This window comes from Cyclopterus lumpus, chromosome 13 (genome assembly GCF_009769545.1).
Source record: "Cyclopterus lumpus isolate fCycLum1 chromosome 13, fCycLum1.pri, whole genome shotgun sequence".
NCBI classification, from domain to species: domain Eukaryota; kingdom Metazoa; phylum Chordata; class Actinopteri; order Perciformes; family Cyclopteridae; genus Cyclopterus; species Cyclopterus lumpus.
The window spans coordinates 19,746,996-19,761,995 of NC_046978.1; the positions used below are offsets into that span (position 1 = coordinate 19,746,996).

Genomic DNA, 15,000 nt, shown 5'->3' on the forward strand with positions numbered 1-15,000 from the left:
GGATGAAGGAGGGAGGAGAGAGGAGGAAGGAAGAAAGATGGAGGGAGGAGGAGGGAGGGAGGAGGGAGGAGAGAGGGAGGAGGGAGGAGAGAGGAGGAAGGAAGAAAGATGGAGGGAGGAGGGAGGAGGGGGGAGGGAGGAGGGAGGATGAAGGAGGGAGGGAGGAGGGAGGAGGAAGGAGGGAGGAGGGAGGGAGGAGGGAGGAGAGAGGAGGAAGGAGGAGGGAGGGAGGAGGAAGGAGAGAGGGAGGAGGGAGGAGGGAGGATGAAGGAGGGAGGAGAGAGGAGGAAGGAGGACGGAGGACGGAGGAAGGAGAGAGGACGAAGGAGGGAGGAGAGAGGAGGGAGGAGGGTGGAGGGAGGAGGAGGTAGGAGGGAGGAAGGAGGAGGGAGGAGGAAGGAGAGAGGAGGAAGGAGGAGAGGAGGGAGGACGAAGGAGGGAGGAGAGAGGAGGGAGGAGGGTGGAGGAGGGAGGGAGGAGGGAGGATGAAGGAGGAGGGGGGAAGGAGGAGGAAGGAGAGAGGGAGGAGGGAGGAGGGAGGGAGGAGGGAGGAGGGAGGGAGGAGGAAGGAGAGAGGGAGGAGGGAGGAGGGAGGAGGAAGGAGGACGGAGGAAGGAGAGAGGACGAAGGAGGGAGGAGAGAGGAGGGAGGAGGAGAGGAGAGGAGAGAGGAGGGAGGAGGGAGGAGGGAGGAGGGAGGATGAAGGAGGGAGGAGAGAGGAGGAAGGAGGAGGGAGGATGAAGGAGGGAGGAGAGAGGAGGAAGGAGGACGGAGGAAGGAGAGAGGACGAAGGAGGGAGGAGAGAGGAGGGAGGAGGAGAGGAGGGAGGAGGGAGGATGAAGGAGGGAGGGAGGAGGGAGGAGAGAGGGAGGAGGGAGGAGAGAGGAGGAAGGAGGAGGGAGGGAGGAGGAAGGAGAGAGGGAGGAGGGAGGAGGAAGGAGGGAGGAGAGAGGAGGAAGGAGGACGGAGGACGGAGGAAGGAGAGAGGACGAAGGAGGGAGGAGAGAGGAGGGAGGAGGGAGGAGGGTGGAGGGAGGAGGAAGGAGGAAAGATCGAGGGAGGGAGGGAGGGAGGAGGAGGGAGGAGGCAGGAGGAAGGAGAGAGGAGGAAGGAGGAGAGGAGGGAGGACGAAGGAGGGAGGAGAGAGGAGGGAGGGAGGATGAAGGAGGAGGGGGGAAGGAGGAGGAAGGAGAGAGGGAGGAGGGAGGAGGGAGGAGGGAGGAGAGAGGAGGGAGGGAGGAGGGAGGAGAGAGGAGGAAGGAGGAGGGGAGGGAGGACGAAGGAGGGAGGAGAGAGGAGGGAGGAGGGTGGAGGGTGGAGAAAGGAGGAAAGATGGAGGGAGGAGGAGGTAGGAGGGAGGAAGGAGGAGGGAGGAGGCAGGAGGCTTATTACAGTGCTTCATGTTAAAGCAGGTCAAAAATACAACAACTATAATACTGTACACACACACGTCTATATACAGTTAAAATTGAAATTAATTAAATTTAAAAATAAAATAAATTAATCTCCGCTCTTCCACCGTGTCATTCCACCGACCTGAGAGAAGTTCTTGGACCTCATCTTCACCTCCTTCTCCACCAGCTGCTGCCGGTGGAAGGTTTCGTCCTGCAGCCTCTTCTCCGCCTCCTCCCTCCTCCTCCTCTCCTCCTCCAGCATCTGACGGCGAGCCAGAGTCTCTCGCTCCTGGAGGAGAGACTCTTATTAAATATAGATAACAATATACGCTTCACGCTTCAGCTTCATGCATTTATGAACATGGGGCGCAGCGCCACCGCCGGGATCGAACCTCCGGACCAGAGTACTGCTGTGAAGTATTCACACCCGAGGAGGAGAAGTACACAGGTACAAGTACACTTTTAAACCAGAGATTTGGGATTTATAGGTTATATTCAGTGGACGCATACCAATTAGCTTCCTTAAAGTCTCCTCTTTCCTCACGTCTCCTCTTTCCTCAAGTCTCCTCTTTCCTCACGTCTCCTCTTTCCTCACGTCTCCTCTTTCCTCAAGTCTCCTCTTTCCTCACGTCTCCTCTTTCCTCACGTCTCCTCTGTCCTCACGTCTCCTCTTTCCTCAAGTCTCCTCTTTCCTCACGTCTCCTCTTTCCTCACGTCTCCTCTTTCCTCACGTCTCCTCTTTCCTCACGTCTCCTCTGTCCTCAAGTCTCCTCTTTCCTCACGTCTCCTCTTTCCTCACATCTCCTCTGTCCTCAAGTCTCCTCTTTCCTCACGTCTCCTCTTTCCTCACGTCTCCTCTTTCCTCAAGTCTCCTCTTTCCTCAAGTCTCCTCTTTCCTCAAGTCTCCTCTTTCCTCACGTCTCCTCTTTCCTCACGTCTCCTCTTTCCTCACGTCTCCTCTTTCCTCACGTCTCCTCTGTCCTCACGTCTCCTCTGTCCTCACGTCTCCTCTGTCCTCAAGTCTCCTCTTTCCTCACGTCTCCTCTTTCCTCACGTCTCCTCTTTCCTCACGTCTCCTCTTTCCTCACGTCTCCTCTTTCCTCACGTCTCCTCTTTCCTCAAGTCTCCTCTTTCCTCACGTCTCCTCTTTCCTCAAGTCTCCTCTTTCCTCAAGTCTCCTCTTTCCTCACGTCTCCTCTTTCCTCACGTCTCCTCTTTGCTCACGTCTCCTCTTTCCTCACGTCTCCTCTTTCCTCAAGTCTCCTCTTTCCTCAAGTCTCCTCTTTCCTCAAGTCTCCTCTTTCCTCAAGTCTCCTCTTTCCTCAAGTCTCCTCTTTCCTCACGTCTCCTCTTTCCTCACGTCTCCTCTTTCCTCACGTCTCCTCTGTCCTCACGTCTCCTCTTTCCTCACGTCTCCTCTTTCCTCTTTCCTCAAGTCTCCTCTTTACTCAAGTCTCCTCTTTCCTCACGTCTCCTCTTTCCTCACGTCTCCTCTTTCCTCACGTCTCCTCTTTCCTCACGTCTCCTCTTTCCTCACGTCTCCTCTGTCCTCACGTCTCCTCTGTCCTCACGTCTCCTCTTTCCTCTTTCCTCAAGTCTCCTCTTTACTCAAGTCTCCTCTTTCCTCACGTCTCCTCTTTCCTCAAGTCTCCTCTTTCCTCAAGTCTCCTCTTTCCTCACGTCTCCTCTTTCCTCACGTCTCCTCTTTCCTCACGTCTCCTCTTTCCTCACAACTAAAACCCAAGAGGGTAAAGTCAGGATGGATCATTCGTCTCCTTCGACTCAGAGAGAAGGAGACGTCTGAAACACCTGAGCATCCATCCTCACCTGATGGATTCAGAGCCATTGATCCTCACCTGATGGATTCAGAGCCATTGACAGCTCCATCCATCTCACCTGGAGGATCTCTTGAAGTCTTACCCGTGATTCAATAAGTCTGGCCTTCTCCAGATGCGCCTCCCTCAGCATCTTCTCCATCTCCTCGATCTTCATGGCGTCCGCTCCTCCGACGCTGCAGAAGAGACACAGCGCGGTGTTACTGCACAACGGACACACCTTACCTCACCTCATTTACCTCGTCTCACCTCACCTCATTTACCTCGTCTCACCTCACCTCACCTCATTTACCTCACCTCACCTCACCTCATTTACCTCGTCTCACCTCACCTCACCTCATTTACCTCGTCTCACCTCACCTCATTTACCTCGTCTCACCTCACCTCATTTACCTCGTCTCGTCTCACCTCACCTCATTTACCTCGTCTCGTCTCACCTCACCTCATTTACCTCGTCTCACCTCACCTCACCTCACATCATTTACCTCACCTCATTTACCTCGTCTCACCTCACCTCATTTACCTCACCTCACCTCATTTACCTCACCTCACCTCATTTACCTCGTCTCACCTCACCTCATTTACCTCACCTCATTTACCTCGTCTCACCTCACCTCACCTCACCTCATTTACCTCACCTCACCTCATTTACCTCACCTCACCTCACCTCATTTACCTCACCTCACCTCATTTACCTCGTCTCACCTCACCTCACCTCATTTACCTCGTCTCACCTTACCTCACCTCATTTACCTCACCTCACCTCACCTCATTTACCTCACCTCACCTCATTTACCTCACCTCACCTCATTTACCTCGTCTCACCTCACCTCATTTACCTCACCTCACCTCATTTACCTCACCTCACCTCATTTACCTCACCTCATTTACCTCGTCTCACCTCACCTCATTTACCTCACCTCACCTCATTTACCTCATTTACCTCGTCTCACCTCACCTCATTTACCTCATTTACCTCGTCTCACCTCACCTCATTTACCTCACCTCATTTATCTCGTCTCACCTCACCTCATTTACCTCGTCTCACCTCACCTCATTTACCTCACCTCATTTACCTCGTCTCACCTCACCTCATTTACCTCGTCTCATCTCACCTCATTTACCTCGCCTCACCTCATTTACCTCGTCTCACCTCATTTACCTCGTCTCACCTCACCTCATTCACCTCGTCTCACCTCACCTCATTCACCTCGTCTCACCTCACCTCATTTACCTCGTCTCACCTCACCTAATTTACCTCGCCTCACCTCATTTACCTCGTCTCACCTCACCTCACCTCATTTACCTTGTCTCACCTTACCTCACCTCATTTACCTCACCTCACCTCATTTACCTCGCCTCACCTCATTTACCTCGTCTCACCTCACCTCACCTCATTTACCTTGTCTCACCTTACCTCACCTCACCTCATTTACCTCACCTCACCTCATTTACCTCGTCTCACCTCACCTACCTCGTCTCATTTACCTCACCTTACCTCACCTCATTTACCTTGTCTCACCTCACCTCATTTACCTCACCTCATTTACCTCGTCTCACCTCACCTCATTCACCTCGTCTCACCTTACCTCACCTCACCTCATTCACCTCGTCTCACCTCACCTCATTTACCTTGTCTCACCTTACCTCACCTCACCTCATTCACCTCGTCTCACCTCACCTCATTCACCTCGTCTCACCTTACCTCACCTCATCTCATTTACCTCACCTCACCTCATTTACCTTGTCTCACCTTACCTCACCTCACCTCATTTACCTCACCTCACCTCACCTCATTTACCTTGTCTCACCTTACCTCACCTCACTCACCTCGTCTCACCTCACCTCATTTACCTCGTCTCACCTTACCTCACCTCACCTCATTTACCTCACCTCATTTACCTCGTCTCACCTTACCTCACCTCACCTCATTTACCTCACCTCACCTCATTTACCTCGTCTCACCTCACCTCACCTCATTTACCTTGTCTCACCTTACCTCACCTCACCTCATTTACCTCACCTCACCTCATTTACCTCGTCTCACCTCACCTACCTCACCTCATTTACCTTGTCTCACCTTACCTCACCTCACTCACCTCATTTACCTCACCTCATTTACCTTGTCTCACCTCACCTCACCTCATTTACCTCACCTCACCTCATTTACATTGTCTCACCTTACCTCACCTCACCTCATTCACCTCGTCTCACCTCACCTCACCTCACCTCATTTACCTCACCTCATTTACCTTGTCTCACCTCACCTCACCTCATTTACCTCACCTCACCTCATTTACATTGTCTCACCTTACCTCACCTCACCTCATTCACCTCGTCTCACCTCACCTCACCTTACCTCACCTCACCTCATTTACCTCACCTCACCTCATTTACCTTGTCTCACCTTACCTCACCTACCTCACCTTGTCTCACCTCATTCACCTCTCTCACCTCGTCTTCTTTCAGACGAGGAAAGGAGACTTTTATTTTGATGCTTTGTCTGTAGATTTCTCCTAAAGTCCTCATTTGCATTTTTAAACAAGTATTTAAAAAACTGTTTGCTGTTTTATTTCCTCCTTTAAGCTCAAAACAACTTAACTAACTTTGTTAATTTGTCTGCCGAGAGCGATTAAAGAGAACCTGCAGAGAACCTGCAGAGAACCTGCTGAGAACCTGCTGAGAACCTGCTGAGCCGACAGATGTTGATGATGTAACAGCTCGGTGCAACAAGAGGAGACGACCTGTGATTGATTATCTAGAGAGCCAATCACAAGACACCTCTTGTTCCTGAGTTTAATAAACAAGAAGTGGACGTAGAGACATGTTTACAATGTTTACTGAGGGAATAAATCAAGAGAAGTAGAGTCATTTATATAGACTTCTATACAACCAGAGGAGTCGCCCCCTGGTGGTCAGGAGAGAGAATGCAGCTTTAACACATGAAGCATAGACTTCTATACAACCAGAGGAGTCGCCCCCTGGTGGTCAGTAGAGAGAATGCAGCTTTAACACATGAAGCATAGACTTCTATACAACCAGAGGAGTCGCCCCCTGGTGGTCAGGAGAGAGAATGCAGCTTTAACACATGAAGCATAGACTTCTATACAACCAGAGGAGTCGCCCCCTGGTGGTCAGGAGAGAGAATGCAGCTTTAACACATGAAGCATAGACTTCTATACAACCAGAGGAGTCGCCCCCTGGTGGTCAGGAGAGAGAATGCAGCTTTAACACATGAAGCATAGACTTCTATACAACCAGAGGAGTCGCCCCCTGGTGGTCAGGAGAGAGAATGCAGCTTTAACACATGAAGCATAGACTTCTATACAACCAGAGGAGTCGCCCCCTGGTGGTCAATAGAGAAAATGCAGCTTTAACACATGAAGCATAGACTTCTATACAACCAGAGGAGTCGCCCCCTGGTGGTCAGGAGAGAGAATGCAGCTTTAACACATGAAGCATAGACTTCTATACAACCAGAGGAGTCGCCCCCTGGTGGTCTGTGGTCACCGATTGAATGCACACTTCATGTAGCCAGTGTGTATTGTGTGTACTGTGTGTACTTTGTGTACTGTGTGTACTTTGTGTACCGTGTGTACCGTGTGTACCGTGTGTACTTTGTGTACTGTGTGTACCGTGTGTACCGTGTGTACTGTGTGTACTTTGTATACTGTGTGTACTGTGTGTACCGTGTGTACCGTGTGTACCGTGTGTACCGTGTGTACTGTGTGTACTGTGTGTACCGTGTGTACCGTGTGTACTTTGTGTACCGTGTGTACCGTGTGTACCGTGTGTACTGTGTGTACTTTGTGTACTGTGTGTACTGTGTGTACCGTGTGTACCGTGTGTACTTTGTGTACTGTGTGTACCGTGTGTACTTTGTGTACTGTGTGTACTGTGTGTACCGTGTGTACCGTGTGTACTTTGTGTACTGTGTGTACCGTGTGTACTTTGTATACTGTGTGTACCGTGTGTACCGTGTGTACTTTGTGTACTGTGTGTACCGTGTGTACTTTGTGTACCGTGTGTACCGTGTGTACTGTGTGTACTTTGTGTACTGTGTGTACTGTGTGTACCGTGTGTACTTTGTGTACCGTGTGTACCGTGTGTACTTTGTGTACTGTGTGTACTGTGTGTACTGTGTGTACTTTGTATACTGTGTGTACCGTGTGTACCGTGTGTACTGTGTGTACTGTGTATACTGTGTGTACTGTGTGTACTTTGTGTACTGTGTATACTGTGTATACTGTGTGTACTTTGTATACTGTGTGTAATGTGTGTACTGTGTGTACTGTGTGTACTTTGTGTACTGTGTGTACTGTGTGTACTGTGTGTACCGTGTGTACTTTGTGTACCGTGTGTACTTTGTGTACTGTGTATACTGTGTGTACTGTGTATACTTTGTGTACTGTGTGTACTGTGTGTACTTTGTGTACTGTGTGTACTGTGTATACTGTGTATACTGTGTGTACTGTGTGTACTGTGTGTACTTTGTATACTGTGTGTACTGTGTGTACTGTGTATACTGTGTGTACTGTGTGTACCGTGTGTACTTTGTGTACCGTGTGTACCGTGTGTACCGTGTGTACTGTGTGTACTTTGTATACTGTGTGTACTGTGTGTACTTTGTGTACTGTGTGTACTGTGTGTACCGTGTGTACCGTGTGTACTTTGTGTACTGTGTGTACCGTGTGTACTTTGTGTACTGTGTGTACTGTGTGTACTTTGTATACTGTGTGTAATGTGTGTACCGTGTGTACTTTGTGTACTGTGTGTACTGTGTGTACCGTGTGTACCGTGTATACTGTGTATACCGTGTATACCGTGTGTACTGTGTGTACTTTGTGTACTGTGTGTACTGTGTGTACTTTGTGTACTGTGTATACTGTGTGTACTGTGTGTACATTGTGTACTGTGTGTAATGTGTGTACCGTGTGTACTTTGTGTACTGTGTGTACCGTGTGTACTTTGTATACTGTGTGTAATGTGTGTACCGTGTGTACTTTGTGTACTGTGTGTACTGTGTGTACTGTGTATACTGTGTGTACTGTGTGTACTTTGTGTACTGTGTATACTGTGTGTACTGTGTGTACTTTGTGTACTGTGTGTACTTTGTATACTGTGTGTAATGTGTGTACCGTGTGTACTGTGTGTACTGTGTGTACTGTGTGTACTTTGTGTACTGTGTGTACCGTGTGTACTTTGTGTACCGTGTGTAGTTTGTGTACTGTGTATACTGTGTGTACTTTGTGTACTTTGTGTACTGTGTGTACTGTGTGTACTTTGTGTACTGTGTGTACCGTGTGTACTTTGTGTACTGTGTGTACCGTGTGTACTTTGTGTACTGTGTGTACTGTGTATACTGTGTGTACTGTGTATACTGTGTGTACTGTGTGTACTGTGTGTACTTTGTGTACTGTGTGTACTTTGTGTACCGTGTGTACCGTGTGTACTTTGTATACTGTGTGTACCGTGTGTACTTTGTGTACTGTGTGTACTGTGTGTACTGTGTGTACTGTGTGTACCGTGTATACGTGTGTACTTTGTGTACTGTGTGTACTGTGTGTACTTTATGTACTGTGTGTACTGTGTGTACTTTGTGTACTGTGTGTAATGTGTGTACTGTGTGTACTTTGTGTACTGTGTATACTGTGTGTACTGTGTGTACTTTGTGTACTGTGTGTAATGTGTGTACTGTGTGTACTTTGTGTACTGTGTGTACTGTGTGTAATGTGTGTAATGTGTGTACTTTGTGTACTGTGTGTACTGTGTGTACTTTGTGTACTGTGTTTACCGTGTGTACTTTGTATACTGTGTGTACCGTGTGTACTTTGTGTACCGTGTGTACTTTGTGTACTGTGTGTACTGTGTGTACCGTGTGTACCGTGTGTACCGTGTGTACCGTGTGTACTTTGTGTACCGTGTGTACCGTGTGTACCGTGTGTACCGTGTGTACTGTGTGTACTGTGTGTACTGTGTGTACTTTGTATACTGTGTGTACTGTGTGTACTGTGTGTACTTTGTATACTGTGTGTACCGTGTGTACCGTGTGTACTGTGTGTACTGTGTGTACTGTGTGTACTTTGTGTAATGTGTGTACCGTGTGTACTTTGTGTACTGTGTGTACTGTGTGTACCGTGTGTACCGTGTATACTGTGTATACCGTGTATACCGTGTGTACTGTGTGTACTTTGTGTACTGTGTGTACTGTGTGTACTTTGTGTACTGTGTATACTGTGTGTACTGTGTGTACATTGTGTACTGTGTGTAATGTGTGTACCGTGTGTACTTTGTGTACTGTGTGTACCGTGTGTACTTTGTATACTGTGTGTAATGTGTGTACCGTGTGTACTTTGTGTACTGTGTGTACTGTGTGTACTGTGTGTACTGTGTGTACTTTGTGTACTGTGTATACTGTGTGTACTGTGTGTACTTTGTGTACTGTGTGTACTTTGTATACTGTGTGTAATGTGTGTACCGTGTGTACTGTGTGTACTGTGTGTACTGTGTGTACTTTGTGTACTGTGTGTACCGTGTGTACTTTGTGTACCGTGTGTAGTTTGTGTACTGTGTATACTTTGTGTACTGTGTATACTGTGTGTACTTTGTATACTGTGTGTACTGTGTGTACTGTGTATACTGTGTGTACTGTGTGTACTGTGTGTACTTTGTATACTGTGTGTACTGTGTGTACTGTGTATACTGTGTGTACTTTGTGTACTGTGTGTACTTTGTGTACTGTGTGTACTTTGTGTACCGTGTGTACCGTGTGTACTTTGTATACTGTGTGTACTGTGTGTACTTTGTGTACTGTGTGTACTGTGTGTACCGTGTGTACTTTGTGTACCGTGTGTACCGTGTGTACTTTGTGTACTGTGTGTACTTTGTATACTGTGTGTAATGTGTGTACCGTGTGTACTTTGTGTACTGTGTGTACTGTGTGTACTGTGTGTACCGTGTATACCGTGTGTACTTTGTGTACTGTGTGTACTGTGTGTACTTTATGTACTGTGTGTACTGTGTGTACTTTGTGTACTGTGTGTACTGTGTGTACTTTGTGTACTGTGTGTACTGTGTGTAATGTGTGTAATGTGTGTACTGTGTGTACTTTGTGTACTGTGTATACTGTGTGTACTGTGTGTACTTTGTGTACTGTGTGTAATGTGTGTACTGTGTGTACTTTGTGTACTGTGTGTAATGTGTGTAATGTGTGTACTTTGTGTACTGTGTGTACTGTGTGTACTTTGTGTACTGTGTGTAATGTGTTTACCGTGTGTACTTTGTATACTGTGTGTACCGTGTGTACTTTGTGTACCGTGTGTACTTTGTGTACTGTGTGTACTGTGTGTACTGTGTGTACCGTGTGTACCGTGTGTACCGTGTGTACTTTGTGTACCGTGTGTACCGTGTGTACCGTGTGTACCGTGTGTACTGTGTGTACTGTGTGTACTGTGTGTATTGTGTGTACTGTGTGTACTGTGTGTACCGTGTGTACCGTGTGTACTGTGTGTACTTTGTGTACCGTGTGTACCGTGTGTACTGTGTGTACTGTGTGTACCGTGTGTACCGTGTGTACTTTGTGTACCGTGTGTACCGTGTGTACCGTGTGTACCGTGTGTACTGTGTGTACTGTGTGTACTGTGTGTATTGTGTGTATTGTGTGTACTGTGTGTACTGTGTGTACCGTGTGTACTTTGTATACTGTGTGTACCGTGTGTACCGTGTGTACCGTGTGTACCGTGTGTACTTTGTGTACTTTGTGTACTGTGTGTACTGTGTGTACTGTGTGTACTGTGTGTACTTTGTGTACTGTGTGTACTGTGTGTACCTGGACATGTCCGGCGAGCAGGCCGAGTTGTTCCCCGTGGACACGCTGGTGTCCATGCTGTCGGAGCTCTCCAGGCTCAGGGTGTCGTAGGGCTGCTCGCCGGCCGACGGCGGATGGTGGTGTAGGATGGAGTGGTGGACCAGGGGCGGGGGGGCGCCCGCGGAGCCGTGGCCGTACGCCATGACGGGGGAGTAGGAGGGCGACGAGGTCGCGAGGTGGGACTGGGAGCCGTGGAGCGCCTCCCACTGGCACTGAGCCTCCACCGCCGCTCGCTGCTTCAGCTCAGCCAGACGGCGCCGCTGCTCCTCGATCACCTGGTGACCTGTGGGGGGGGGGGGGGGGGGGGGGGGGGGGGGGGGGGGGGGGGAGGGGGGTCAGCGGGTGGGAGGAGCTGCAAGCAACTGCACCAAATATCTCCTGAAGAGCTAGAAGATCCACCACAAGCACCAGCCCACATGAACCAAGTAGGAGCTCTCAGTACCCCCCCCCCCCCAACCCACAGAGCTCAGGCTCTAATCCTGATAACGTCCACATGAGCACGTATTGGAAAACCAGGTCGAGGAGGTCCTCGCCGAACATGCAAGATTTATTCTCCGCCAGCATGGAAGATTGATGGAAGAAGAAGAAAGAGCGTTTTCAATGTTACAGACAGAAGAGATGAAAAGAAAAGGGGGGGGGTAGCAATATGCCAGAGATGGAGGAGGATGAGGAGGAGGAGGGGGATGAAGAGGATGAGGAGGAGGAGGATTAAGAGGAGGATGAGGATGAGGAGGAGGATGAAGAGGAGGATGAAGAGGATGAGGAGGAGGAAGAGGATGAGGAGGAGGAGGAGGAGGATTAAGAGGATGAGGAGGAGGAGGAGGATGAAGAGGATGAGGAGGAGGATGAAGAGGATGAGGAGGAGGAGGAGGATGAAGAGGATGAGGAGGAGGAGGAGGATGAAGAGGATGAAGAGGAGGAGGAGGAGGAGGATGAAGAGGATGAAGAGGATGAGGAGGAGGAGGAGGAGGAGGATGAAGAGGAGGATGAGGAGGAGGAGGATGAAGAGGAGGAGGAGGAAGAGGAGTATGAAATGAGCCGCCGTCAAGTTCTGGTGAAAGTTACCTCCTGATGGATGAATCAACAATTATAGAAATGTTATTATGAAAGTAATATTTATTGTTCCCGTTGTAATCGTTTGTTATTATGAATACTTGATTATATTGTTCTCCTCCAGTGTTTTTACTGCAGTAGACAAACTGTATTTGAACCTTTTAGGAGCTGCTGGAGACTCATACAAACACCGGTACTGTCCCTTTAAGAGTGATCCCCTCAACGGGGTCTACTCCTCGAGGTGCCGGGTACCTTTCTGCTGCAGGGCGATCTGCCTCTTGACCTCGATGTCCTGCAGGGTCGCCGCCAGGTTCCTGGGCAGGCTGCCGGTGCTGTTGGCCGCCAGCAGGGGGCTCTGCTGGGTCAGAAAGAGGGTGTGTTCAGTACCGGGGAGCGGCGTGATGGTGGACTCGGAGCGCACGGAGCCCCGCCCACCTTTGAGTTGCGTCCCAGCGTCGCCGCTCCGAGCTGCAGAGGGGAGGCGGAGCCGGACTTGGGCTGGTGGTGGTGGTGGGGGGGCGGACCCGGATCGCTGTCCAGCTTCGAGCGGAACACCTGGAGGGAGGAAGAGCACCGTGAGGGAGGGAGACCGGGATCAGATGCGTCCAGAGGGGGGGTCCGTTCAGGTCCACAACCGGACCTGAAGACGGCCTCGCGGGCCGGGATTGAATGATGAAAACTGGCTTTCAGTGACAATCAGAGATCAATATTTGTCTTGTTGACTTCAGAGAATCCGTGAAATGACTTGAGGCTTTCACGGGATCTGAAGTGTCAATCAAGCGGTCTCAGACCCCCCCCCTCCCTCCCCCCCTCCTGAGGCCCCTCCCACGTAGTTCACAACGTGGTTAAATGCATGAGCACAGACGTTAAAATAAAAGGCTGGATTTAATAAATCAAAGGTTCAACCAGAAGTTTAAGAATCAAAAGACAGAAAATATCAAAGAGAGAAAACACACACACACACACACACACACACACACACACACACACACACACACACACACACACACACACACACTCTGTCTCTTTCAGCAAATAGCTCTTTGATACGTTAATGCTGCATTCATGTAACGTGGGAGGTTCAGTGTGTGTGTGTGTGTGTGTGTGTGTGTGTGTGTGTGTGTGTGTGTGTGTGTGTGTGTGCATGCGTGCTCAAAGCATTCACAGTTTTCTGTTGTGATTAGTTTGAACTTTGTCCCCAAAAACACACCAAAACAAAACCAGACTTCCTGTTTTACACCCAAGCAACAAACAAAAAGTCCCAGCATGCATCTGGTGTCCCCCTGTTTTTACCTGACGGGGTTTGTTTGTCAGAGCGGGAGTGAACTGTGCTTTCTGACAATGAACAGAGAGCATGCAAGAGGGTGAGGATGTTGTATATGCAACATATAATATAATTATAATATGTGCACCACAAAATGGAGATTTATACATTAATATTAATAATAATAATTCAGGCAGTGTCTTATGTCCCAGTGATTATTTCACTTTACAGACTGGTAAGTGAGGGAAATGGTTCCTAAGGAGCTTCTAGAAACACATGAGGGAACACTGAAGGAGCAAACACTTAGAGATCAAAGCTTTTCCCTGAAAACATCCTCAGGAAATTATTATGCTGATTTTCTGCAACTCATTTCTTTTTAAGGCGTCTTTAGACTTCTAGAGTGAAGAGTTTCTATGCATTCTGGCGTCCCCTGTGGACTAAAGTGGTAGTGTTGGTTCTGGCGCCCCCTGTGGATTAAAGTGGTAGTGTTGGTTCTGGTGCCCCCTGTGGATTAAAGTGGTAGTGTTGTTCTGGTGCCCCCTGTGGACTAAAGTGGTAGTGTTGGTTCTGGTGCCCCCTGTGGACTAAAGTGGTAGTGTTGGTTCTGGCGCCCCCTGTGGATTAAAGTGGTAGTGTTGGTTCTGGCGTCCCCTGTGGACTAAAGTGGTAGTGTTGTTCTGGTTCCCCCTGTGGACTAAAGTGGTAGTGTTGGTTCTGGTGCCCCCTGTGGACTAAAGTGGTAGTGTTGGTTCTGGTGCCCCCTGTGGACTAAAGTGGTAGTGTTGGTTCTGGCGTCCCCAGTGGACTAAAGTGGTAGTGTTGGTTCTGGTGCCCCCTGTGGACTAAAGTGGTAGTGTTGGTTCAGGTGCCCCCTGTGGACTAAAGTGGTAGTGTTGGTTCTGGCGTCCCCAGTGGACTAAAGTGGTAGTGTTGGTTCTGGTGCCCCCTGTGGACTAAAGTGGTAGTGTTGGTTCTGGTGCCCCCTGTGGACTAAAGTGGTAGTGTTGTTCTGGTGCCCCCTGTGGACTAAAGTGGTAGTGTTGGTTCTGGTACCCCCTGTGGACTAAAGTGGTAGTGTTGGTTCTGGTGCCCCCTGTGGACTAAAGTGGTAGTGTTGGTTCTGGCTCCCCCTGTGGACTAAAGTGGTAGTGTTGGTTCTGGTGCCCCCTGTGGACTAAAGTGGTAGTGTTGGTTCTGGTGCCCCCTGTGGACTAAAGTGGTAGTGTTGGTTCTGGTGCCCCCTGTGGACTAAAGTGGTAGTGTTGGTTCTGGTGCCCCCTGTGGACTAAAGTGGTAGTGTTGGTTCTGATGCCCCCTGTGGACTAAAGTGGTAGTGTTGGTTCTGGTGCCCCCTGTGGACTAAAGTGGTAGTGTTGGTTCTGATGCCCCCTGTGGACTAAAGTGGTAGTGTTGGTTCTGGTGCCCCCTGTGGACTAAAGTGGTAGTGTTGGTTCTGATGCCCCCTGTGGACTAAAGTGGTAGTGTTGGTTCTGGTGCCCCCTGTGGACTAAAGTGGTAGTGTTGGTTCTGGTGCCCCCTGTGGACTAAAGTGGTAGTGTCTCTGAGCACCAGGGTCCCTTTAGAAAA

The 15,000-nt window shown here is 49.4% G+C and overlaps 1 protein-coding gene across 4 annotated transcripts in view; it reads right to left on the reverse strand.

Annotated features, from left to right (window-relative positions):
• phldb1b (pleckstrin homology-like domain, family B, member 1b) overlaps window positions 1-15,000 on the reverse strand; it is a 70,425-nt gene that overhangs the window by 6,415 nt on the left and 49,010 nt on the right. For all 4 annotated transcript variants that reach the window (XM_034547975.1, XM_034547978.1, XM_034547977.1 and 1 more), the window contains 5 exons: window positions 12,585-12,704; window positions 12,402-12,507; window positions 11,058-11,379; window positions 3,315-3,405; window positions 1,537-1,683 (listed from right to left, as the gene is read on the reverse strand). In XM_034547975.1, the coding sequence (XP_034403866.1) occupies window positions 1,537-1,683; window positions 3,315-3,405; window positions 11,058-11,379; window positions 12,402-12,507; window positions 12,585-12,704 (786 nt within the window). The remainder of the gene's footprint in view (window positions 1-1,536; window positions 1,684-3,314; window positions 3,406-11,057; window positions 11,380-12,401; window positions 12,508-12,584; window positions 12,705-15,000) is intronic.